The sequence below is a fragment of the Xenopus laevis genome, chromosome 9_10L, assembly GCF_017654675.1.
Source record: "Xenopus laevis strain J_2021 chromosome 9_10L, Xenopus_laevis_v10.1, whole genome shotgun sequence".
Lineage (NCBI taxonomy): Eukaryota > Metazoa > Chordata > Amphibia > Anura > Pipidae > Xenopus > Xenopus laevis.
In genome coordinates this window covers 38167757-38195625 of record NC_054387.1, presented here as the reverse complement: position 1 = coordinate 38195625, position 27869 = coordinate 38167757, and the positions used below count along the sequence as shown (strand labels likewise).

At 38.9% G+C, this 27869-nt stretch overlaps 1 protein-coding gene across 1 annotated transcript; it reads left to right on the top strand.

The window, feature by feature from the left end:
- The first annotated feature begins 50 nt into the window (after positions 1-50).
- On the top strand, positions 51-27869 carry MGC116505 (uncharacterized protein). The gene is given in 15 exon segments (NM_001096159.1): positions 51-185; positions 10036-10147; positions 16819-16947; positions 17561-17716; positions 18276-18339; positions 19523-19586; positions 20620-20711; positions 21673-21849; positions 23431-23490; positions 24305-24472; positions 24735-24802; positions 25778-25820; positions 26424-26487; positions 26950-27026; positions 27368-27869. Coding segments are annotated over 15 exon segments (1428 nt in total). The 5' UTR covers positions 51-70; the 3' UTR covers positions 27407-27869.

The window sequence follows — 27869 nt, the reverse complement described above, 5'->3', positions numbered from 1 at the left end:
AATCTCTCTCCCTTTCCCTGATTTAAGTGCAGAGATTTTTCTAGTATTTCATTCACACTTGGCTGTAGAGATGGAGCTCGTCTGCAGACTGACCCTCGCTTTCTCATTGGCCTTGTTTGTGGGTGCAACTAATGCTGTGAACCCCGGGTTTGTGGTGAGGCTCACCCAGAAAGGGCTGGATTATGGTATGTTTGGGACGTTACATTACTCTGGCAGGGGGATCCAGGAGAGAGAGAGAATATAATTGATCTAGGCACAGTCACACTGCCACCCACATTGTGCCCTTTGCTATCTGCAGTAAATGCTCACCTTATTTGATCTTTCTTTGTCTATGTTTAGCACGGGGTGGTGTCTATGCCAACTATTTATTGCTTCTTTTATAGTACTAGCCGATGCTGCATATTTCCCTTAAAGTTTGGCTCCTTAAAAATCTAAAAATAAAGAAACAAAGCCATCAGAGTCTGCCACTATTTAACAACGTGACCCCTTGTGGCAGTAGAAACCCTAGCAGAAGTCACTTATGCACAGTTAAAGCAGCAAGAAAAATGTGTGTGCTGCTGTGGTACATTCAACCAGCAGATTGTCTATTTAATATAGCAGGTCTGATTTCTACACTCAGTAGGCCATTTTTTTTGCAGCTCCAGGCTAGTAATGATGATGTTTATATAGAGGAGGGGTCCAATCTCCCTGACCCAAACACACAACTCCTCCAATCCCGCTTGCCCTTTCAAGAATTTAGAGTAAGCCTGGGCCTTGGGAGCCAAGTGTACTATGTAGTCATTTATTGGGGGGTGGAATAGTGCCCTATCAAGTTGTGCATTAGGCAGCTGCATCTCCTGACTACCTCTAGTTACAACCTGGGCATTGTGACAGAGGAGCTATTCTACAACATGAACTCCAATGGCATATCTAGTAATTACTGGGCCCCACAGCAAAATAGTTTTAACCCCCACTAAACTTTGGGAATAAGACATTTTACGTTGCCCCTCTGGGCCCCCTATATCTCCCGGGCTCCTCAGCAGTTGCAGGGTTTGCTTCCTCAATAGTTACGCCTCTGCCAGAAAACAATAACATGCATATTTTCTTCCTTCATATTTATTCATACTGTACGACCTTGACCAACTTGAAACAGGGGGTCACCAGTGATTTGTACTTGGAAACTGTAGTGCTATTTCAAAAAAGGCTTATCTCCCTGTTTAAACACTGATAAGAAATATAATGCATGTTTTACAAGGAGATAAAAAGGTAAATCCAAGCTTGAAACCGTGGTTAATAGCTTCCTCAAATTCCTGCTTCAGTAAAGGATTCTGGAAACCCTGAATTTGTCTCTTGTCTGTGATGCCCAAGCAGCAGGATAACATAGTGCTACAGCTCACCCTCCCTGTCAGATCCTTGCAGCGAGATTAATGTCCCCACCCAGTCGCAGAGCTGCTATATGTTCTGCAGCTGTCACTAACTCTCAACTAGAGATTTCCATTCTGCAACCTTCCAGTTTTTGTCTCCCATCTCCCAGAACTTTTCAACTGAAGGCCTCATTATTTTAATTGTATGGTATGTAGGAAAATTAGATTTCCACATGGGAAGTTGGAAAGGATTGCTTTAGCATAGCATTTTTATCTCAACAACTGTAACAGTGTTAAAGGATAGCTTCAGTATATACACGAAATGCAGCACTGCAATTTTGGTATTAAAACCGCTTTTATTCCAACAATAGCATAGCGACGTTTTGGATACAACAGATCCCTTTTCAACGTCGCTATGCTATTGTTGGAATAAAAGCGGTTTTAATATCAAAATTGGAGTGCTGCAATTTGTGTATATATTGAATGGAGGTGTGTGAAAGTGAACATACTCTGTTGCGTGCACCCAAGAAAGTCAAAAGACTATTTAGCATATAGGGGTCCGTTTACTATAGTGCGTTAAAATAATTTGCAGAATATATAGACAGAATTTTCACCAAATATGTTATCGCCAGTTTACTAACCTGCGCTAAAAATAAAGTTACGTACACATTAACGGCTGGTTTACTAAACAGCGAAATGTGCTAAAGACAAAATTAACGCCAGAATATTCGCCAAATTTTACCGTCACCTATGTAGTGGCGTAAAAGTATTTTTTTCGCCAGAAAACTCTCAAGGGGCAGGAAACATCCCATAATACTGGTTTTTTTTTACCCATCATTCTTTAAAATTGTGATTGGCTACATTAAACTGTGCATTTCTATGAAGCAAAGAGATTGACTGGTATGATTTCTTGTTCATATGATTCTATTGTCAGAAGGGTTAATATGATGCATACATGTTTGATTGGTGTTACGCTGGTGATGTTGTTGGATGGTATAATCATCGGTCAATAAAGTTTATGAGTTTTGAAGATGCATTTCTGGCCATAAATGTCACAGTAAAAATTGCCATAATAACCGCCATCATCATCATCATTTATTTATATAGCGCTGTCAAGATACGCAGTGCTTTAAAACAATAAAAACATGAAACCATAAAACAAGACCATTTTATAAATATTCACAAAAACGTAACTAATTTGCAACTTGCTAAAATTACCGCTAACGTAAGCTGGTTCATTAACGTAGTTACCGCAAGTGATCGCAATGACTTCTGAGCGCATCGCTGTATAGTAAACTTAGTTGCTGCGAATATTCTGGTGTAAAAATATTCTCAGCGATAACATGCGGAAACTTAGGGGCACATTTACAAAGCTCGAGTGAAGGATTCGAATTAAAAAAACTTCGAATTTCGAAGTGTTTTTTGGGCTACTTCGACCATCGAATGGGCTAGTTCGACCTTCGACTACGACTTCGACTACGAATGGAACGATTCGAACTAAAAATCGTTCGACTATTCGACCATTCGATAATCGAAGTACTGTCTCTTTAAGAAAAACTTCGACCCCCTAGTTCGGCAGCTAAAAGCTACCGAACTCAATGTTAGCCTATGGGGAAGGTCCCCATAGGCTTGCCTGTGCTTTTTTGATCGAAGGATATTCCTTCGATCGTTGTATTAAAATCCTTCGAATCGTTCGATTCGAAGGATTTAATCATTCGATCGAACGAATAATCCTTCGATCGTTCGATCGCAGGATTAGCGCTAAATCGTTCGACTTCGATATTCGAAGACGAACAATTTTAGTTCCTAGTCGAATATCGAGGGTTAATTAACCCTCGATATTCGACCCTTAGTAAATCTGCCCCTTAAAGTCAGATTTACCGCTCTTTAGTAAATGGACCCCATAGAGTGCTGGATAACTGCTGTGAAACTTGAAGGATAGCTTCTCCTATTGTTCTGAACCAGGAAGTTAGTTCTGCTGCAGTGGTCTAATTAGGAGGGATAGCCAAGGAAACAAATGTTAAAGGAGATATTTTGTGTAAAAAAATAAGAATGAACCAGTACATCATACTCATTTAGATATAGAAGAATTGTGCTTTAAAAAGTAGTGTTTCAGGCTGATTTATTGAATTTTTCTGCAAAAACCCTAATAATCCCTCCTTTCCCTTCACTTCCTGCTCCCTGAATTCCCAGACTGTACAGGGGAGCTGGTGGCTCTCAGCACACTGTAGTGTAGGACAGGAACCAATCAGCAGCTAGCAGAACCTGATAGGGAACTGAAGCCTGTCTGTGCTTGTGTGACTGCAGGGCTGTCCCACTCCTACTGTGCAGGGACCGTGCCCACCCCTCATTTGAAACACAGACAGGGACCAGAGAACATGATCATTTGAAGCTCCAATAAAGGGGCTATTTTTAAAGATAATATTAATTTGTAGCACCATGTAAAAGCAACACCATATATTACTTACAATTGCATACAAAATTAGTGTTTTTTCATTTATCGTATATGTCTCCTTTAAACCCTGATTCTTGGAGCTGAAAGGTGCTGCTGTGTTATGATGGCACATAATAAGGATTGCATATTCCATCTCCCTGCTTGAGATAAAATTCTTTGTCAAATGGATAAATTAGAATCACCCAATACCATTTCAATTCATGCTGATACATAATTATTTATTAGCTAGAACATATCATTGAAAAGAGGGCCATGTTGGGATTTCATGTTCTCCAGTGGTATACAACTGGCCATCAGTTTTTTTAATGTGGTTATTGAATTACTTAGTTTTTTGTTTAGCAGCTTTCAAGTTTGGAATTGCATCAGTTATCTGGTTGCTAAGGTCCAATTTACCCCGGCAACCAGGCATTGGTACGAATTAAAATTAATAGAAGCTGTCATTTACAAATACACCAACAAAAAATGTCCATATTGATGCAATTGATTAATGTAGAAAAGTAAGAAAAGAAAGAAGTTGATAAATAAATAAATGTGAGTAGCCTTGCTTCCCAATTCATCTGATTTAATTAGCTACATTTTAAATCCTGATCGAATTACAGTTGTTTGCCTGTAAGGTCTATGGAGGTTTAATGGCCTAGTGCACTGCTGATGATGTCATAATAGTCTTTTAGTCATGTGACTGATGATTATGATGTCATAATAGTGACTGATAATGACACCTGTTTGAAAGTAAACAGCCAAACACTGCTCAGTCTGCTGAACATCCTTGCGAGGTGCGCATCAGCAGACTACTACTATCAATCTTTATTTCGTTTCTAACAAACATTTCAAAAATGAATCTTCGTAACCCGAAAAAGAAGTTAAGAATACATGTCCGATTCCTGGAGAATGAAAAAGATGGATCAGAAGCTGAAAAATCACCCGAATCTTGCAGTGACTACAAGATCTTACGCCTCCCGCACAACCTTCTGGGCAACAAACCTAATGCTACAGACTCGACATCAAATCTGTTGGAAAAAGAAGGTAGCCGTGTTTATTTTACAAGAAGATGGAAAATCATGATCATCTTAAGCATCTTTCTTCTGATGTTGGTTGCTCACACTGACAAATGGAGCCACATAATTAATGGAGAGATAACCCTTAGCACCATGTTTGGTGAATACAACAAGGAAGAGAGAGAAAATATGGAGGAACATCTCAAAGGTCTTGAGCAAATGATAAGTGAATTGAACAGACGAATGGAAAATGATAAAGAGGAGATGAGGCAAAATATTCTGTTGCTTATGCAGCTCAAAGAAGCGAATAACAAACTGAAGCAGCAACAAGATGAGCTCATGGCTACTGTAAAGAAAATGCCCCAGAATACAGCATATTCAGGCCTCTACTGAAGAACACAGGAATAAGGCATTGTTGGTCCAGATCAAAAATGATATGAGCAATTGACCCCACTGGCATATTTTAGTGGGTGAGAAGAGGTGGCACCAGTGGTACTGGCCATTAGAGTGCTGTTAGGCTGAGAAGCAGCTGTATTAGACCTGTTAGCCATTTGCCACTGAAGTCTAAAGAAGTTGGAATATGCAGCCTTGTGCCATTAGCCTTCCTGTCTCTCTTTTTATTGCATTTCTTGTTTATTTAAAATAAATATCTTTTTATAATTTTTTGTCTAAAACTTTAAATAAAATATTTATTCAACTTTATTTCTTTGTTTGTCTTTTTTTGGAGCACTATTCAATGAGCGTTTTTAAATTATTTTATTCACAGAGACTTTTTGGGTTTGTAGCCAGTATGAAATTACTTATAATTCAAAATGTTACCTGCTGGTTCTGTAAATCGACACTCCAGATGCAAACAACAAGAATGCATAGTATTACTGATGTCCTTGTGGGACGGCCTCAGTTATTCAAAGGGGCAAATTCACTAAGATGCGAAGTTGCGCCAGGCGCAACTTCGCTGCACTTCGCCAGGCGTAGTTTCGCCAGCGCTTCGCAAATTCACTAAAATTCGAAGTTGCGCACAGGGGTAGCGTAAGGTTGCGGAGTTGCGCTAGCGTTGTTTTGCTATATAAAGTGAAGTTGCGCTAGCGAAGGCTAATTTGCATACGGCGCGAAATTCAAATTTCAATGGAGGAACACGTATCTGCACTACAAATGCCTAGAAAACCTTCAAATCTGCAAATAAAATTTTTATTTTGCCCTACACATGTGCCCACTGTCTAGGTAAGTTGCCATGAGTCAGGAAAAGTAGGGGGGAGGAAGGGGAGCCCCAAAAAATTTTCGATCTTTTTCAGCCTATCAGCCATCATGTAGAAAACACGCCAGCGTTTTTTGGGACTTAGAAAAAATGTAGACTTTTTTTGAAACAATCCCTATCTACTCTATTGCGCTTCGCCAGGTCTGAGGTGGCGATGGAAGTCTAGCGTAAAAGGTAGCGTTCGCTACACTGCGCAAGTTAGTAAATTTGCGTAGTTTCGTCGCTAGCGAAGATTCGCCTGGCGTAAGGTTGCGAAGTAACACTAGCGAAACTACGCCAGCGTTCGTTAGTGAATTTGCGCAGTAGCGAAAATGCCAAATGCTAGCGAATTAACGCTAGCGTTCGGCGCTTCGCGCGTTAGTGAATTTTCCCCAAAGAGTTTTTCAATCACTAAAAGTGACATGGGTATCCAAATCTTTTTAGTGTAAAGGTTATAAAGGTAAGTGAGAGAATAGCAACTATTTTTATCCTTATTGGAGTAAAGATTCTTTGAGCTGATATATAATTCAAGTGAACCCTGATATTGTATGTGGTATATGTGGGTTAAGGGGTCTTGGCACACACAGGTATCAATGACAAAGTAATAGGAGGGGGGAAGTTTTCAAGAATAATTTAAAAAGAATTAGGTGTAAACAGTTGAGGGTGAGGACTTCAAGGTAATAATGTCAGAGATATTACCTGTGCTATGAGCAAAGTTAAGACAGCAGGAGTTTAGGGAGAGAGATTGGTGTAGGGAGGAGGATTTTGGTTTTCTGGGGAACTGGACTGATTTCTTAGTTGGCTACAGGCTCTTTGCCAGGGATGGGCTGCACTTTAATGGTGATGGGGCAGCTGCTTGAAGATAGCTAGAGAGTTGGAGGAGATTTTAAACTAGGTGTGTGTGTGGGGGGGGGGGTTGCAATAAGGGATTCCATGGAAGACAGGTTAGATGAAGTAGTGGGCATTGTAAGGGAAAATAGGGGAGTAGATGTGGTTGAGGGTACTGGTAAAATGGAAGAGCTGGGGGTGCTGGTGTTGGAGGGGAAATATGATGTGATTGGTGTTGCTGAAACATTGCTGAATGAGCTGCATGACTGGGAAGTTAATATCAGTAGCTATGCTTTATTTTGGAGAGGCAGAGCCAATAGAAAAGGAGGAGTACAAAGAATGTAAAATTATTCCTGACTCCAAAGGGAATCACATTAAAAAAACTTTAAGAATTTGTATTTTTTGTTTTAGCAGCAGCTCGTAAATCCATATTTTTACATTGGATTACAGAGGAACCTCCTGTATTGAAAGAAATTCTGTCATATCTGAGGTCTCTTTGCCTCCAGGAAGCGATTCGATTTAGATATGGAGATCTAAAAATTAGAAAATGCTATATAACTAGATAATCTACAAATGATGAAAAGTTCAAACATTTATGTACAATTTTCAATGTACAATTTGATTTTTTTTTAAACTTTTTTAAGATTATATTGCTATCCATTCAACTTTCCACATATATACTCTGGCATGTTGTTTTCATTCAAAGCAGAGAGATAAGTTATTAACTAATTTACCAATTAATTAACTAAATATGGTTACTATGTTTTTTGTTTTATTTTTTTGCTATCAAGCATTGGTTTGAATTTCTGTATTGATTGTCTTGTCAATAATATTGATATGTTGTCCTATATCTGAATGTCTACGTTAAAACTTCAATAAAAACAAATTGAAAAAGAAAAAAGAAAAGGAGGAGAGGCATGTCTGTTTGTTAGGCAGGATTTAAAAGCAAATATAAAGGAGGAGGTGATGTTGGGAAATAAGGGAGCTGAATCCTTATGGGTGGAGCTTTTCACTGATTGTAAATAGTCCAGCAAATTAATTGTAGGGGTCGCAAAACACTTCCTAATGTAAGGGAAGGGGAAGAGGCTAAGCTCCTGTGCAAATAGAAAAGGCTGCTAGTTTGGGGACAGTAATGATAATGGGGGATTTTAATTACCCAGATATTGACTGGAGCAACAGTACTGCCAGGACAGTTAATGGGAACAAGTTTATAAACTTGTTGCATGACAATTTTATGGCACAGGTTGTAGAGGAGCCAATCAGAAACCATGCTGTACTAGATCTAGTGATCTCTAATGACCCAGAATGTATAGCAAATGTGCCAGTCATTGAACCCCTGGGCAATAGTGACCGTAATGTGATATAATACACAAAAGCCATGAATGTCTTGTAAATTATATCCTTATAAACGGTGAGTTCTGATGTCATCAGTTATAAACGGTGAGTAGTGATGTCATTTCTGTCACATGACTCACTAAAACTTGTGTATTATAATAAATAAAGTACCCCCTGTTGCAAAATATGAGGATATTAGAAGTAACCTCGGAGTTTCATGACCATATAAAAACACGAGGCCTTCGGCCTCGTGTTTTTATATGGTCATGAAACTCCTCGGTAACTTATAATATCCTTATATTTTACAAAAGGGGGTACTTTATTCCCTATATAATTTCATGTCTGGTGCAAATAGAAAATATATACGCTTATAAGCTTATAGCATTGACATTTTACCCATTATTGAATCCTATTGGCTAATAGACCAAACACATGTATGTGTAATGTATTTTGATATGCTGAGTGGAAAAAGGGTTATTTGAAGTATGCACCTTTGCTTCTTGTCATTTGTTTGTTTCCGTACCATAACCTAGTGAAGTTTGGTGATGAAGAAGGCCGGTACTTTTCCTTTAAAAACAAATGTATATAATGTATATGTACAGTAACTAACAATGTCCAACTTGTGCAGCTGTCTGTTGGATGAGAAATGATCCCGTAATTTTTTTATTTGGAATGAACTGACAGATAGTTGCCATCTCCTGTTTTAATGTATAAAGAACGCATGGGTCATAAAGCTCCAGAATAAAGAATTAATGGTGTTATAATGTCAACTACTTTAGAGGTAGGGGACTGGGGAGTCATTACTTCTGGTGATTTAAATGGAGTCGAGCAGCATAGGGAAGCGGCAGAATATTAGGATGTATGGCAGAAAGTTTCTGGCAGGATGAGAGAAGCAGCGATGTGGGTTTATGGATCCCCGGTGAGGCCGCACATGCAGAACTGTATTCTTGGAGCTAAAAGGTGCTGCTGTGTTATGATGGCACATAGTAGGGTTTGTATATTCCCCCCCCCCCGCTTGAGCTGAAATGGTATGTCAAATGGATGAATTAGAATCGCCCAACACTGTCAATTCATGCTGACTCATTAGCTGGAATATTTCTATAAAAAAAAGGTCCACTCTACCCCAGCAATCAGGCATTGTTATGAATAAGAAAGTGAAAAATTAACAGGTGATAGGCTGATTGAAAATATAAGTTATAAAAAGCAAAAGATTTTTAGCTGCTGGAGTCATTGCCCCCATTTGATAACTGGAAAGAGGTGTAAGATCATGGCAAATAACTGAAAAACTATAAAGAAAAAAAACGACTTGAAGAATAGGATATTCGGAACCCTCCTCTCACTTTTAAATCATGCCGCCCCTCAGTCACCCTGTTCCATTGTGAAGAGATGGATTCTGGTGCTTGAAATCCCACTGCTTCCTATACAGTGACCACCTAAAGTGCAACTAAATGTTCCACAAAAGTATTTTATTATTTTGTTGGTATTCAAGTTGAAGTCTCTCTCTGTTTTCTGTGGGAGATATTGTGAAAAGCAGAGTGACTTGTATGTAAGTCTGTTACATTTTATGGGTATCAAGGCTCCTGAGCCTCTTTTTCAACGGGCATTAACCCAATGCAGCCTACCTTTCAAAATCGAATTCTCTTCCACAGGCCTTTTTTAGGCCCATCTCTAACACTTTACCTAAGGTTGGCACTTCATGTGGAAATGTATGAGGGCCTCCTGATCCTCCTGATGCACCCAATCTAGCAACTCTTGTGTTAGCGCCCACTGTGTTCAGTAATTTTTTCCTCCTAGCCACCTGTACCATATTTTATAACCTGATTGTTCCTTCTCTCTCTCTCATAGCCCGCCAGGAAGGCATGAGTGTTCTACAGCAGGAGCTCTCCAAGATTCACTTGCCTGATTTCTCTGGTTCTACCAAAAAGCAACATATAAAGTTCAAGTACAGCTTCAACAGGTGGGTCTTGCCTCACATAAGTCATGGTTGGTCTCTACAAATATCTGTAGAGGCCTAGTATATATTCTACAGTTAGAATTCAGAGATTTATAATATATAATTTATTTCCCTGAATTTACATTTCCCAGGAGTTTATCAATTTTTTTCTGGTTCACTGAAAAATGGGGTTTTTATTGTATTTATACCTTATCTTTTTGCGGGATCTTGGCCCACCCTAAGTAGATGTATTCAGTTAAAAAAAATAACTCATAATTTCACATACCACTTGTCTCCAATGTTTCGGTCCACATAAAAGTCCTAATGTGGACCGAAACCTTGGACACAAGTGGTATGCAAAACAATTTGATTAAGCAAAAAAGTTCTGTGATTTATTAAAGACTACTACACGACATGTTTCAGGGCTTACATACCCTATTTCAAGACACTGGAAAAGGGGTATGTAAGACCCGAAACATGTTGTGTAGTAGTCTTTAATAAATCACTGCATTTTCCTACTTTGGAGTGCTCTCCTCCTACTATATTAATTGGTATGCAAAATAAATAATTTTTTCTGTTTTCAATTGAAGAGCCTGCTGGTCCTTCCCAACGATATGCAATCTTAACCGACCAGGGACCTCAACAAATTTTTGGAGACGAGTGACGACACATTGTACTTTGATATGTATATAGGCATGGGATCTGTTACCTAGAAACCCGTTATCCTGAAAGCTCCGAATTACGTAAGGGCAGTCTCCCATAGACTCCATTTTATCCAAGTAATCCAAAATTTTAAAAATGATTTTCTTTTTCTTTGTAATAATAAAACAGTACCTTGTACATGATCCAAACTAAGATATAATTAATCCTTACTGGAAGCAAAACCAGCTTATTGGGGTTATTTAATGTTTACATGATTTTCTTATAGACTTAAGGTATGAAGAGCCAAATTATGGGTATCCAGAATACCCCAGGTCGCAAGCATTCTAGTTAACAGGTCCCATACCTGTATGTATGTATGTATATATATAAATATATGACCCTCCTAGTATAATGTTGATTCTGATCCCCTCTTGCCTGAGAATTTGAAGAGCACTTCCACTACTGTTCACTGTTGCTGACCCCAAATAGGGGATTAGACTGCCCCCTGCTGGAGGTGAAGCTATTTATTAAATGTAGAGGACAGGCATGAGTTAATAGAAGCTGCATCATATGTACTGAAGCAGTGAGGAAGCTGTGCTCTTGCCATGAAATCACTGTACAAACTGTCTTTAAAAGGATCAAAACATTTTTTATGTGTGGGATGTATGAGCTATTAGTAGAAGGGGGTTTCCTAAGGAGGACACTTTAGTTTACTCAGTTCTGTTCTCTAGGGATCAGTGTTATTGGTACATCATGGTCTGAGGAAGGACCAAGCCCTTTAACATTCTGTTGCAGAGACGTTATCTAAGTCTGTGCCATCAGTGAGTTAATGATCTGGGTTGGGCATTTTAAAAATACTATTCTACTTAATGCTTGTGGGGTCATTGTCTCACTGATTTCTTAAGGGGTGGTCACTGTCTAGACTGTGCCCCATGTTGGCTTATTGTAATCAAATCAGAATACTGTCTGCCAGCTGAAATAATAGACCTAGAGGGAGAGTATGTATTTTAGGTATCAGTGGTCCTTTTTGGTAAGCAGTCATCCTCAATAGGCCTGCACATAGAGACTATTCCACCTAATTAGGCTCAGATGAAGAATAGAGGGTACCTTCACAATCAGACATTGCAAGGAATGTTGGTTAAAAAACTATTTTGCAAAGGATACATCCAAGTTTTCTTATCCCAGAAACAAACCTCCCAGGATCTACTGCTCAGTACAGGGACTCCTCGAGTTACATACACCCGACTTACATACAACTCACACTTACAGAGGGGGCTATTACAGTAACATACTATGGTTTGTTTGACTTTAATTAGCATTTAGCTTAAATAAACCACCTGCCCCAATCCCCTCTGCGGAGCACAGAAAGGTAAAAATAAATACTATGTTGAGACAGACATCTGTCTAAGTTGGATTTAATAAATAAATGTACATATTTCAACTTACATACAAATTCAACTTAACAAACCTACAGTCCCTATCTCATACGTAACCCGGGGACTGCCTTTATTTGCATATTTCTGCATCTCCCACCTTCTGTTTGTAAATGAACTTGCTCCTCCAGATTAATTACCTAAACCTGACCGCAGTGACATTGCCACATACAGAAAGGGACACTCATTATTCATGATTTTGTGCGTTTTCAGCAAGTGACCTTCAGCAAGTGAATTATGCATTACAGTACGGGCCTTCTCCATGGACAAGTGAATAATCCATTAAAAATCCATTCTAGTTTTCTCTAGAGCAGCTAATATAGTGATTAATATTATGGGGAAAGGGAGTGATGGGTAGTGGCTTTCTCATTTAAAGGAGCGGTAAAGCATAAGTTGCACACACTAACTCTGGCATAAAGAGGGTTGCAGGGTCAACTGAAAAATAGACCAAATACCACACACACATATATATAGTGACAGAGCCGGGCCAAGCTGGGCAGGCGCCCTAGACAGCCTGCCCGGTTGCAGCGCCATCTGGGTGCTCGCAAGTGCGTGAGCTAGATGCATGCGCAAATAGATGCTCGCATGTGTGCAAATAGGCGATTGTGCGCATGCGCGAAAACACGTTTGTGCACATGCGCGAATTGGTGCTCGCGCACATGCGGAGCGACACGCTATTGCGAATATATGACAAGTGGGCGGTCAGCAGAGAAGACACCGGACTAGGGTTAGGAAGAAGTATGTGCCTGGCGCCCCTCCACCTTTGCGCCATAGTCACATGCCTACTCTGCCTACCCCTAGTTCCGGCCCTGTATAGTGAATAATCACCTATTGTAAAATACAAGTACAAGTCACTGAGGCTTCCATGATCTTATGAAGGCATGAGGTTGTAGGCTTTTGCCCCCATACCTGTTGCAAACCCTGTATGGCTTCATAGTTTATGGTATCTTGGTGGAAAGCATAGCAGCTTGACTCCTGGTGGAGCCTGGTTCAGTTGCACCCCATGCTTCGCCCATCGTTATACCAATGGCCAGAGTAAGGTTGAAGAAGCTGAAGAACTAAATGTCTCACAATTGCCATTTCAAAGCCCTGGTCTTCATCTAATGAAGAATTTGTGCTTGTATTTGAGCTGCAGAAAAGTCAGCCAACAACCCAAAAGAACCTGGAGCATTTATTCCCCATAAAAAAAGTCACATTAAGTCAAACCCCCATTTTCATTAACACAATTTGTGGGGGATGTGAGCACTAGTGCCAGTGATGGTGTTTCTAGACCGGCTAATATAGAGTTAAGTGCAGAACAGCTGAGAGCCTTGACTAGTGATAGATCTTGATTATGGTACTTGGGCAGCACTGCTAAAGACTGTTTGTTCTGAAGCCTTTGCTAAAGATTAATGCCCCTTCTATAAAATAATTTTTTATTCATTACAGTCCCTTTAAATTATAAAAGCAATTCCATCCACATCAGCTGGCGGTATAATCTCCCGCATAAATCTTAGCACAGATCAGCCAGCCCTGCTACTGTGATTAGAATCCCACCGGGGAATGTTTTTTTCTGTGTGCTGCATAATGCTTCTCCTAGCCTCATGATAACTAGTCTAGTCTTCACTCACCCAGCTGTTGGGGAACTACAGTTCCCAGCATGCTCCTACTGCCTAAACATATCTGATGTAGTTGTCATGTTGCTTGTTTAATCCCTAAGAATTTCCTTGGAAATTAATTGCTAGTGGCAGTGGCACACATAATACTCACATCACTGTCACCCGTGGGTAGTGCAGATATCGAGGTGTCTACTCTAATGCATTTTTTAGCGATTAGCCAGGATTGCTGCAAGTTTTTTTTCCAGTGAAATTTTTCCTGCAGGACCATCATTTTCCCATGGGTGACAAATCAATTTGTGTATCATTGCCCTAAAAGGCAAGTACACCTTTTTTTATTATTAGATTCATCTTATTATTATTTCTTTTATAGGGTCTTTGAACTACTGGCACTCCCATTCTGCACTGTCGATCCTGCAACTGAAAAATCCTATCTAGTTGTCTGGGTCACAGACCCCAGCAGCCCAAAAAATAGCTGTGAGGGTTCAGTTTTGTTGTTTTTAATTTTAATTGCTTTTCCTTCTTTTTTCAGGCCCTCTTCTATTGATCTTGCCTTTTGGCTTCCAACGGCTGCCTAGTTGCTAGGGTAATTAAGCCCTAGCATACAGACAGCATCTGAAGTTCTAAGAACAAAAGAAAACACACAAAAAAAAACCCCCAAATCCTTCATAGGTTCTTATAATAAATTATAAGCTTTTCTTGTGTCTTTTCTCAACCTGACTTACTATTACTGTCATAAAAAGATAAACTATTCTGTGCACACGGGAACCCTTTAGAGTCTAAAAAGGAATCTTAAAATAAATAAAACATGTTTTGCATTTAATTTGGGCATAGCGAATTGCCCATCCCCTTCAGCGTGTCTGCCTTATCTTTGGGAGAACTTGATTAAGACATCATGCAGAGTAGCCCAGGAGAGCGCAGAAATGAATCCGCTTGCCGCCTCATTTACATTCTCCCGACTACACACAGACTTTAGCCTTAAGTAACTGATTATTCCTTTTTCTAACCCAAGATGCATAGGGAACCTACACAAATGAATACACAAGTTACCAGCACAGAGGAAATACGTTCTGGTTCAACAGCAGCCTTGTGTCACAGTATTGATGGGGGATTGATGGGAAGGAGCTGTTTGATGCAGTGAACAATGGTTTACACCTTCAAATTGCTTCCATAGGTGTAATCTCCTATAATAGAATCCCCCCACCAAACAGTTGTGTTGCTTAGGCAGGACTCGGGGAGTTTAAGCTGGAGCATTACATACTAAGAATGTTCCAGAGGCCCCTTCACCATGTACATTTCCTGGGGAGTTTCATAGAGAGGGGTTATACTGACCTACCCTATGAATTGCTTCCTCTGTCAATATACAAGGGGTTGAAATTAGAATAAAATCTAAGAGGCCTGATACTTACTAGACAGTCTTCAAATGCCATGGATGTAAATGGCTGGACTTTAACATCTTGAAGGAAGCACATCAGGCATTCATGGCCCTAAGATGGTAATACACTCAGCAATCAGGTTGGTCTTGTCATGTGTTTCTAACCAAATTGCAGACAGTGCTTACATTGTGCAGGTTCCTGGCAAAGAAATGTAAATGAGTATATTATTATACATTGGCAGTATTATAATATAGGGCAGTGATGCCCAACCAGTAGCTCATGAGCAACATGTTGCTCCCCAACCCCTTGGATGTTGCTCCCAGTGACCTCAAAGCAGGTGTTTATTTTTGAATTCCAGATTGGAGGCAAGTTTTGGCTGCATAAAAACCAGGAGTACTGACAAACAGAGCCTCAGTGTAGCTTGACAATCCACATAGAGACTACCAAATGGCCAATCACAGCACTTATTTGGCACCCCAGGAACATTTTTCATGATAGTGTTGCTCCCCAACTCCTTTTACTTCTGAATGTTGCTCACGGGTTCTAAAAGTTGGGGATTCCTGATATAAAGATACATGCATCATATACCTTTATCTCTTTAATTTATAGCAATATTGAGATCTGTACAGCTTAGTATCCTAAAAAGACTGTCAGAAGCATGGCATTTTAGGAAGCCGGTCCAGCTCATGTGTGTTTCTTTCATCTTAGTACAAAGTTTGTGCTTTCCATTGTCCAACCTTCTCTTAGACCGCTTCCTCAATGTCTTGACTTTGCTACTTGAAAGGCTGACAATGGGGGTCATTAATAAACAGTGGGCAAATTTGTACATGGGCAGTAACCCATTGCAACCAATCAGTGATGAGCTGCAAGTTGGGCACTGAAAGCAATTGTCTGATTGGTTCTCATGAGTTATTGCCCAGGAGCAAATTTGCCCACTGTTGATAAATTACATCAGATATACTCCATCCCTTGTTGCCTGCAAGCTGCCTACACATGATTCTGTGTAAGAAGTAATTCTGGCAGGCACCTTGTCAGCAGCACAGGAAGATGTGGACCTTATACATTGAAACGCTAAGGCAGCAGTGGAATTTAGTCTCCAATATGCCTACCACCTCCAGCCTGTTCTTCTATTAGAAACAGAAATATCCTTTCCCAACATACTAATGGCATTGTGTTCAGTAGATATTTGGTTAATTCAGTTACTGCACAAGAATTAATTGACTACAGTGCCGTCTGTTTGGAATGAGCACCCCACCTTCAAAAGAGGGCCAGGCTTAAGGTGGTTATGGTGGGATTCAGTCTTTAAATAGTTCTGCTCATAACCTTCTCAAAAGTTTTTTTTAACTTTATTTTCAATTGTAAATTTCTGCTGCCATCTTGTGAACAAACATAGGCCCTACATTGTGACGCAAAGAAGCCACATTATACTTCCTCTGCTGGACAGTATCAGTGCTGCGGCGAAGCTGAATTGAACTGGATTTTTGCCTTGTTAGCACCCTTGTCCGTAGTAAATAAAATCATAGATTACTAAAATGATTAGCTGTGATGTTCTTTTCAACTAGTATTTGATTGTAGTGTGTGATGAAACCCCTGTCTGATAAACACTAGTAACACCGCTGATATTGACAAAGTACATTTTACTGTTGCAGCATGGTCATCCGCAGCTTCCAGTTACCCACTTCCCAAATAAGCCTTGTTCCCAATGTTGGACTGAAACTGAGCATCTCAGGAGCTTTTATTCAAGTGGATGGCAAATGGAAAGTTCACAGCAAAATATTGTAAGTTGATTGTGTATAGCAGAAACAAAACAGCTGTGATTGGAGGTATTGAATGAATGTATGATTGCCTTTGTTACTTAAAGAAGGGCTTGTACATTGCACGGTAGTGATCTGATCAGTGCAAAATGTATGTAGTGTACATTGTATGACATTGCTCAGATCATTACAGTGAGAGTTACTTCCTTGAACTACTTTGAATTTGGATGATCCAAGTGTGCAATTCAACTCTATATTAGGGGCAGGCCATCTCCAATAGACTCCATTTTAATCAAATAATTCTAACTGATCTAAATGATTTCCTTTTTCTCTGTAATAATAAAAATAAAAAAAAAGTACCCTATACTGGAGCCAAACTGAGATATAACAAATCCTTATTGGATTAAAACAGTAAACAATCTGATTGTGGTTAAAGAATGTTAAAATCATTTTTTGTAGATTATATCCCATACCTGTCCTACACCTGGCACACACACATTACTCTCCATTGTTTCAGATAATGCAATATGTTGTACAACTTTTTATACCTTATGCCTGTAATAATCATTGGTTTAGGATTTTTATAGAGAGAGAGATTTCTAGCTATGAATTCAGCTATTTATCCTTTTGTTTTTAGATCAGGTAAAGGAAACTTTGATCTGAAAGTGGAGGGGCTTAGTATCTCTGTTGGCCTTCAGCTTGGAAGTGATGCATCTGGGAGACCCACCATTTCCCCTTCTGACTGTAGCTGTCATATCTCAGATGTCAAGATACACGTGTCTGGGAAGTTCAGGTAAGTCATAAATATGGACTGTAAGTTACCCTTCCATTTAGATTGTAAGTTCTATGGAGACAGGATCTCCTTTCACTCTTGCCTCTTAATCTTTACCATAACTGCACTTACTTACTGTATTTATTATTGTATTGACCCTGTTTGTTCTATTCATTTATTGTTGAAGGCACAATCTCACCTTGCTGTCCGTTCTGATCTTTCTTATAGCTCAGGGGTGTCCAAACTGCGGCCCGAGGGCCACATGCGGCCCGGGATGCATATGAATGTGGCCCAGCTTGGTTCCTGAGGAAACGTCAGGTCGCAAAGGATATAGGAGAAGGGGGGACTCTGCCCATTGCCCAGTTAGTAATAAATATATAATAATAAGTCTATTTAATATCCAGGTGTCCCATATTCCAGTGTATAGCTGGTTATCCAACTGGCATTGTAGTTCTTTTCTGTGTATTTCCTTTACTTTTACAAATCAAACGTGTTTGTGTATTTCATGTGTGGCCCCAGACAATTTTTCTTTTTTCCAATGTGGCCCTGCGAGCCAAAAGTTTGGACACCCCTGTTATAGCTGGTTGGTTGATGTGTTCCATAAAAGTATTGACAATGCCTTAAGAAAAGATATTGAGGGCAAGGTAAGGATGAAGGAATATTGTTACATAACACATGACATTATTTACAGTATATTGTTGTGTAGAATGTCATAGAGCCTTGAATATTGATAGGCACCAATTTAAATGACAGCTGTATCTACTGTCACACAACAGGGCTCATTTACAACCACAGATGCAGTGTGGAAAGTGCAATATCGGATGCCATGTTCTGTCCCACAGCTCCAGTGTCATTGCATCCATGTGTAGGTTTGTGCTTGGTGCAATTGTGTCTGACGTGCTAATTTTGTGCACAAAAAGTTAGTTAAGTCTATTAACACATCCAACAGTGGGAACCTTGATGTTGGCGGTAGCTCCAGGATTCTGTGGCATCAATATTCATCAAAACAGACTGGGCTGGCACAATGGAGCTTGGCACAAATAAACACAAGTGTAAGGAACATGTTTAGGAGCAAGTATCCTTAAGAAATGGATTCGATGCACACAGTGATTGCATCCAGTTTGACACAACCGCAATAGTGGTTTGGAAATGAAGCCTAAAGCACGGCACAATATTTATGTACCCATAATTTTTTTACTTTCACTTTGGTTAAGGGTCCCCTATAACAACATTTATATCAGTCACCAAGCTGCTGATAACACTAGCTGAATGTGTCTTCTCACTGACACCTGACTCCTAGTTTCCTTGGCTCCTTTGGTTGACATATCTGCCTAGATGTTTTTTAGAAGTGACCCCTTTAACCCGACCAATGAATGATAGACTCACAGAAATCCTTCTTACTGTGCTTGACAATAACAGGGATCATCTACAAATGGCAGGGCAGGGTGCACTTTCTATACTTTCCTCATGAATATAGTGCTTTCTGTGTTCAGCTGCATAAAGAAAAGGAGCATTTTCCTTACTTGCCTACGGCAGCCAGTAATACAGGACTGTCCTGTGCCCCCCCCCAGCATTATACTCTGGGAGAGAGCTGCTACGCCCCAGACTCAATTGTGGAGTAAAAGAGCACTAAGGATGCAATTTTGTCAACCTTATGACACTTGCGCCCAGGGCATTTGTAAATGACCCCTAAAATCATCAGTAATATACTTCTGTAATAGATTAATTGTTGAACTCATGCTGTAAATAAAGGTTGGATTGTAAAACACTTAACATTTGTCTTTTTTTTAGTAATAAGAAATGCTCTCTGGTGTTTCCTTTTTCTAGATCTGCCCGGTGGTTACTCAGTCCATTAGTAGCAAACTCCAGCCACTTTTACAGACCCTGCCAGGTAAGAGATGACTCTTGGGGTGGATTCCAGTATACCAAAATAAAGGGCAAGACTTTTTAACCCCAACACTTTTTTAACCCGTTCTTAGGATGCTTTAAACTCCCACAATAACATTCTTTATGTTTCTGTTTATTATCCACACATGTTGTTGATAGTGACAAACCACACACTGTTGGGGACAGTTCCCATCATTCTTGCACCACGATACTATAATTTATAAACATCCTATAACTTAGAAAAAGATTATTTCCTATTTTAAAGGGGAACTCCGGCTTTCAAACTGAAATTTTATTAAGAGGCCCACATTATACAGAAACCCCTAATATATCCATCAAAGTTACCAGTTTCTACAAAAAGTATGAATAAATGCCATTTTCTATGGTGAAATCCAGCAAGTTTAACAGTTCTGTTCTTTCTGCATCATTTGAAATCCTGGCAGGGAAGGAGGGTCTAAAACACTGATGTTACAAATTGTAACAACAACTCTACAGCTTACAGACAGCATGCTGGAACTACATAACCCACAATGCATTGCACTATGATGTTCCGTTCCTTATTGAAATCACATGTGCAGGGAACTGTGGGGTTTGGAGGATGCAGGCTAAGGACAGCTGGCTGTTGATACAAAGTAACAGTAGTCAGCCAGCTCAGCAAAGTACTCAGACAGATCGGCAGGGGACTAGGCTTAGGGAACTGTCAGAAACCATTAAAAATCATGAAAAGTCTGCATATTTTTCAAAAAATGCATATTGCAAAGCTGCTAGAAATGATGTATACTTGTCAAAAAGCTTAAGTTAGCACTTTTCTTAAATACAAAATGAATAATGAGGGAACAGTTTAATGCGCACAGAGAACTCCCCTTCCTTTCTAAGGGGATATTGAGATTGGTGATTAAGAAATAAGTATGATTTTCCTGCAGGGAGTTGCTGTCAAACTCAGACTTGTCCATTAGCAATGTAATGTATCATAATTAGGCTTTGTGCAGACATTTTGTTCATTTGATCAAGGGAACCACTTCTGTTTTCATCTGCAGTCACAGCCAAAATTGACAGTGTAGCAGCAATTGATTACTCCTTAACGGGGCCTCCGCCTGTGACAGCTCAGTCACTGGACGTGCAGTTAAAGGTATGGTGAATACTCAAAAGATATGGTGTGTGTAGGGGATAAGCAGTGGTAACTCTTTTCGCCACTGCAAACACAACACAACAAAAATGCATGTTTCACCTCCTATTGCTGGCAGTGCAAGGGTCCCACATGTATAATTCACAACAGTATATTGTTATTATTATTATTATTAATAATAATAATAATACAGTAGAACCCCCATTTAAATCCCCTGAAGTTTTCCCTCATTTTTCACTGTTGTTTTGTGGTCCCACCTATATATTATGCATAATACATTTCCCTGATTTTACATTTTCCTGGATTTTTCTCTGGTCCCCCGAAAAACTTAAAATGGGGGTTCTACTGTAATAGCAAACATTTTTAAAGTGACAACATATTGTGCAGCGCTGTACAGTTAGGTGTATACACAAAAGATACTGATTACATACAGATTCTGACAGATACAGGAGGTAAAGTTATTATATATATTATTATAGACAGTAAAGCCCATGGTGCATTTAAATAGTAAAGCTAAGTTCTGTGCATACTGAGACCACAGGTCTCTAAACAGAGACATGATTTATTTATGGAAAACATCTACTATCCACAGTATGTAACCCTGCTACAGGTTACAAACCACAGCAGAATGCCTTCCTCTGGGGATACGCAGGGGAAAATATAGCCACAGTGTGATCTGTAGGGTACAGTGCATACCTTACAGTGGTTAATAATCAACTGTGCATGGGCAATGAATTTTTATTCCAGGGGTATATGGGTGCATAAAGCTAAAATGAGAAACCATGGAAAAAAGACATACACACCCAATTATTGGAGTTCTTTCTGATATACTAGCACTATTAGAATTAGAGGCAATAGGCTAAGGAAAAATATACTGTATCTACTCCCGTTCAGAATATTGTATATACCATTATGTACTTGTACATATATTCTGTCTATGAATAGCAATTTTTTACATCCACAGGGGGAATTTTTCAACATTGCTCATCGCACACCACCCCCTTTTTCACCTCCAACACTGTCCCTCCCTGCGGACCAGGGACTCATGGTTTATTTTGGAGTCTCTGACTACCTGTTTAACACTGCTGGCTTTGTCTATCAATCAGCTGGGAAGATTGAATCTTATATCACCGATGACATGGTATGTAACATAGCAAGACTTTTTTGATCAAGTGAACCTGCCTAACTGTGAGTCAGTGGTGTAACTATAGGACCAAGTGCTTCTGATACCTCTGCATCTGCACCCGTGCGTATATGTGTACTGCTATCCTGTGGCCTTTATAGCCATAAAGATCATGGGGGGTGCAGTTGGATGGTTACAACTCATCAGAAAATGTTCCACTTTTGTTCATTTGTGGGCCTAAGAAAAAATGATTTAGTAGTTGTTACAAAGGGTAAAATGGTAGTGTATATTGCTACATTTTTGATTTTTTTCTATTTAAAACATGGACCATTGATTTTTTTGTATACCTTTACTATGTCCTCCCCCGAGTAACCAGGATAGCTTGTTTGAAAAAAGAAATAGGCTTTGTTAAAACATACAACTCCCTTCTCCCAGCAGCAGCTAGGGCTCGAGAAAGTAAAAGTTCATTATACAGAAGACTTATCTATTGACTGGTAGTATTAACCACCTTCTCTGCCTCCCACAGTTGCTCATAAGAAGGATATTGGGAAGTTGAAGAACTTTCAGTTTAAGTCTAGTTTAGTGCAAGAAATAATATAAACCAATATGTCCATCACAAGCCCTTTTCATTTAATGCAAGATTAACAAGTGGCTACACTGTCCATAAAAGAGTTAACCTTTTTTTTTATCATCACCAAAAAGTCCATCAATATCAACTTGTATAGCTTTCATAAACCCACAATTTCCAGGATCCTCAGTGACCAGTGCTGGTATCTCTTGTAGTTTAGCTTAAGTTCAGCAATGTTTATATTTTGCATTTAAATACAGAATGTGTGTTATGTAGTACCAATGGCAAAAATATACCCTGGTCCAAATACTTAGGGGCAGATTTACTAAGCTCGAGTGAATTTTCGAAGTCCAAAAAGTTCGAATTTCGAAGTAATTTTTTGGATACTTCGACCATCGAATAGGATACTACGACTTCGAATTTATTTCGATTCGAAGTAAAAATCGTTTGAATATTCGACCATTCCATAGTCGAAATACTGTCTCTTTAAAAATACTTTGATTTCAATACTTCGCCAAATTAAAGCTACCTAATTGCTATATGGCCTATGGGGACCTTCCAGTGCATTTTTTAAAGTTTTTAGCATCGAATAAAAATCCTTCGATCGATCGCCAAAAATCCTTCGAATCATTTGAACTGAACTGAAGGATTTTTATTTGAACGATTTTATTTTATTTTTATTTGATTGAATGCTATTTTAGCGCTAAATCCTTCAAATTCGATATTCGAATTCGAAGGAATTCAATTCGATGGTCGAATTTCTAGGGTTTTAACCCCTCGAAATTCGACCCTTGATTAATCTGCCCCTAAATGGAGTTTGAAAGACAGGTAGTAGCTCCTCAGACTTACCTTGACCAAAACCAAACACAAGGCTTCATGAATACTGATCATAGTAAAATGTTTTTGTATAGAATAAGTATAATGCAATCAGTTTGGTTTGGTCCATTTTTTGGGCAATTTTTATTTACAGTATATGTCTCTTGATAAATGAATGATTCTTCAATTTACTGGTACTTATTTCCCTCCTATAGATTCCCAAGAACTTTAGTGTTCATCTGAATACCTCCTCTTTTGGGATTCTAATACCTATGGTAGGAAGGATTTTTTTGCAGTTATTTAGTCTTAAAAAATGAAATAAACTCTCCAAAACATAACAACCTCCTCTGGCAAACAACTCTGTAATATTACTGCTCACTTTCTTTTGAAGGTGAGTAGTTCTTCCTCCTCTGATGTGAATATGTGATACTTTATTAGTATTGGGGAATAAGCATCACTGCTTATAGTTAGGTCACATGAGGTGTCATTTATGAACATAAGTGCAATTTTCAAGTGCAAATCAGATTGTTTTTTACCTATTGTGCAGCCGTAGGTAATAATTCAAGTGTAATTGTTGCCATGCTCTGAGCTACGTCTGCCCAAATGTCATCTTATGTGACAAAACGGATGCAGTTGAGCTTGCATTCTGATGCTAATGGCTAAGTTGTGTCTAGCATTTGTAGAGAGGGGGTTGCTTTACTTCACAGGCATAACTGGCATTTGAATCCAATTCACTGGACACAAGTCTGTTGTGCCTATTGATCAGCAACTTACTGCGGGAACCCTGGAGCTACCACCAGGTCAAGAGTGGTAGTAGCTCTGAGTTCCCCAGCATGAATAAACACAGTTGCTAACCATTCATCAGCGGAGGCAAGATGGCTGTATTGACAACCATTCGGAATTGCAAGACCATGCTTGGATGCAAGTACTGCCTTGATAATTATTTCGAATTGGTCAAGGCTTTGGGTCACCAATAAACCTTGTGATACTTTTACTCAGATATTAAAATAACCACACTGATAAACTAAATTGAATTATACTTACCCTAAAGCATTCTGTATATAAAGGTGTTTCTGTATTTACTTACAGCTATCAAAGATGTACCCAAACATGCTTATGAAGCTGAAGATTTCAACTCCCTCTGCACCATTTCTGACCATAGAACCTGGAAATCTGACCACCTCGCCCATAATGGAAATTCAGGCCTATGTCATTCTGCCAAACTCTACCCTGGCACCTCTGTTTCTTCTTAATCTGGTTTGTAGCATTTATACTTTTGCCCATAAAAGCTAAATCCAGCAACATGCTAACTTTTGCATCTTGAGTGAAGCATCTTAAAGTAAAATGATCAAATGATGATCTCAATGTTGAGCCTTAAAGGCGGGGAGGCTTAAACCCAACATTTTGACTGCACATATATCAGCTGGTGTTTGGTTGCAGTGAATTACATGTGTGTAAATGGTGGTCAATGTATTGTCAGCTGTTTTGTAACCTGGTAATTTTAACATATATTCCACAGACTACTACTATTATGGTTAAAGTATCAGTGAATTCAGGGAGAATTGTGGGTGACCTGGAACTTAGCAGGTAAGTCAGTGTTCTCACTATATAATATAATATATTGTTGTATGGCCCATTAGAGTTACTCTTAGTAAGCAATAAGAAGTTTAGCCTTGATAATCAGAGCAGTAGATAAGAAACAATGTGCCTAAGGATTTATTAAAGTCTAAAGCGTTTTACTAATAGCATTTTACTATAAACTGCCCCCTATGTTATAGAATGGCCAGTTACAAGCCATTTTTCAATTGGTATTCATTTTCTTTTAGTAGTTTTTGAATTATTTGCCTTCTTCTTCTGACTCTTTCCAGCTTTCCCCATCTAAAAAAACAAGTATTCTGTATGGCTAAAAATGTATTGTTACTTTTTATTACTCGCCTTTCTATTCATATTCTCGTCTCTTATTTAAATCAGTGCACGGCTGCTAGAGTAATGAAGACATTGCAAAATGGAGTGCTGCTGAATAAAAAGTTAAATAGCTCAAAAACCACAAATAATAAACAATGAAAACCAATTGCAAATTGTCTCAGAATATCACTATCTACATCATACTAAAAGTTAACTCAAAGGTGAATAACCCCTTTAATGTCAATAGCAGCATACACTTGCTGCACACTTACCCAACACTGAACCATATTGCTGGCTGATTGTTAGCAGTCCATGTGCAGCAAACAATAAAAAAGAATTCAAATTATTGCAGAATCAGTCACAAATTGTCCAGGCACAAAAAATATCAGTCTAATGGCCAGGAGCCCTGGCATAACTCAGCATCGTGTAAATAATGGCTTAATATGGAAGTAGAAGCTGCAAATCTGATGTAATGATGAAATATAAAATTAAATACAATGGCGTCTAAAACCCTGATTTTTTTTTACTTTTGTTCCTTGGCTTAATATGGAAGTAGAAGATGCAAATCTGATGTAATGATGAAATATAAAATTAAATACATTGGCGTCTAAAACCCTGTTTTTTTTTTTACTTTTGTTCCTTGGACGTGTGTTCCAGGATAGAAATGGAGCTTGTTCATTCAGATATTGGACCGTTCTCGGTGAGTAAAGAGGGCACAGTTTGTGCTTGGGACCTGGGGTATTCTGGATAAGGGATCTTTCTGTAATTCGGATCTTCATATCTTAGGTCTACTAAAAATAATTTAATCATGAAAAGACCCCAATAGGATTGTTTGGCCTCCAATAAGGATTCATTATTTCTTAATTGGGGGATCAAATGGTACTGTTCTATTTTTTTTTTTAAAAAAGAATTATTTGATTCAAATTGGAGCTTTCTGGATAACTGGTTTATGGATAACAGATCTTATGCCTGTAGTATATTTTGACCCTATAGTATTAGCCCTTTCTTTCTCTTAGCTTCACAGCTTTGTAGTTTCTGCTAGGCATCATTTCCTGAAATTCCTTATGCTCCCATAATTTCAGAGACCCTTTCCCTTCTGGTAAACTTCACACTTTCTTTTTTTCCCTTGACTCCATAATCTGTGGTTATTCTCCACTTCTCTATTTTCTTTTCTCTACCACTTCCATACCATGTTCATTTCTGGTTCCTGGTCCCCTCCTAAGATCCAAATGTTTCTGCAGTTGATGTGATACAGTGCCCATAAACTAACCTCCCCTTTTCCTGTGCTTTTGATTGATTTTAGGTAGGAATTTTAAACACGGCTGTGAACTATTATATCTCAAGCATACTTCTTCCTGAAGTCAACGGTATGTATTTGATTTTTAAGCACACAACACATATACATTCCCAAATTAAATCATTTTGGCAGTTATTTTCAATGAATAATTATGCATATCGTGCCACTCTTTAGTTTCTGGGAAGGGGAAGTTGGTCTTAGGACCCCTGATATGTGCAGGGATAATATGCACCAAGTCAGGATTTGCATATCTTTACTGGGCCAATTCCTCGAATGTGAGAATTGTCAGGCCACAATTCCATTGAGGGTAACCCACTATGTGACAATAGATGCCTGATAACACTTTAGTGCACTAAAATCTAATCTAGTACTTGAAGTACAAGTGGTTGACTAGCAACAGTGAACCAGTCTTACTTGCTTATGTCCTCATTCCCTTAAAATGCTAGGAAAGGGTGATTATCTGATTATGTATGGAGGAAACCTCGTTTTACGCAGTGTGAGCCTCTTATCTGACCAATTTTCCTTAATACAGAAATTTTGCAGAGAGGTTACCCACTTCCGCTGCTTGATCACATTCAACTCACAGATGTCATCATAAAGCCCTCTGAGGTAAGTTATAAGCTATATTTAGGCTATTTTTCAATTTAAACAGTAGAGTAGAGGTTGTCAGGCTTTTATCATTTCCTTATTAACCAGTTAAAAAAGACATACGGGGAAATGTAGTATAAGGCACAACGTTTAATTAAAATTAATTTCACATGCACCTGTATACTTACTGCATACAATGTCCTTAAAACATATTTTTGGTTAATTCTGCCTTCAAAAATTATTTGTCGAACAGGTCCATGCATTAATAGTAATGCAAGGACATGTTCCCTGAAAGTAACCACTTGACTTGTCTTTCCTGGCAAATGATGTTTCACTTATTTATCTACATCTTGTTGTTTCAGCACTTCCTTCTTTTTGGGGCAAATGTTCAATACGGATAAATAATAAGCACAAGAGGATGTCTCATCTTTACTGTATGGAGTATGAAGAAGTCTTATTTTTTTCTGCATATTTGCATTTCTACTTGTGAGTGGACGCTGCCATCTTCCTTGGTCTGGATGAAATCTTCTGCATAAACTGCTGTTGGAGAGCTGCACTCAATGTATGGCCCTACCCACTTCCCAGTAAGCACAGACCCATTTGGAGGCCTAAAAACCCATTTGGAGGCCTAAATCTGGACTATTCAGGCTATGCTAATGATTATACATAAATTATTCTGTTTCTACTGTTGGCTAAGCAGATTCTCTTAACCTAGTCAAGCCAAATATATATATATAGATATTGATATAACCCATTAATTTTGTGATTTTTCTAATACAATTTTGTAAATTGCTTCCTCTTTCCTGTTTTGCTTTATACATACATATGTTGTTTTAGGATTAAAGCTCAAAAAAAGTCCAATCT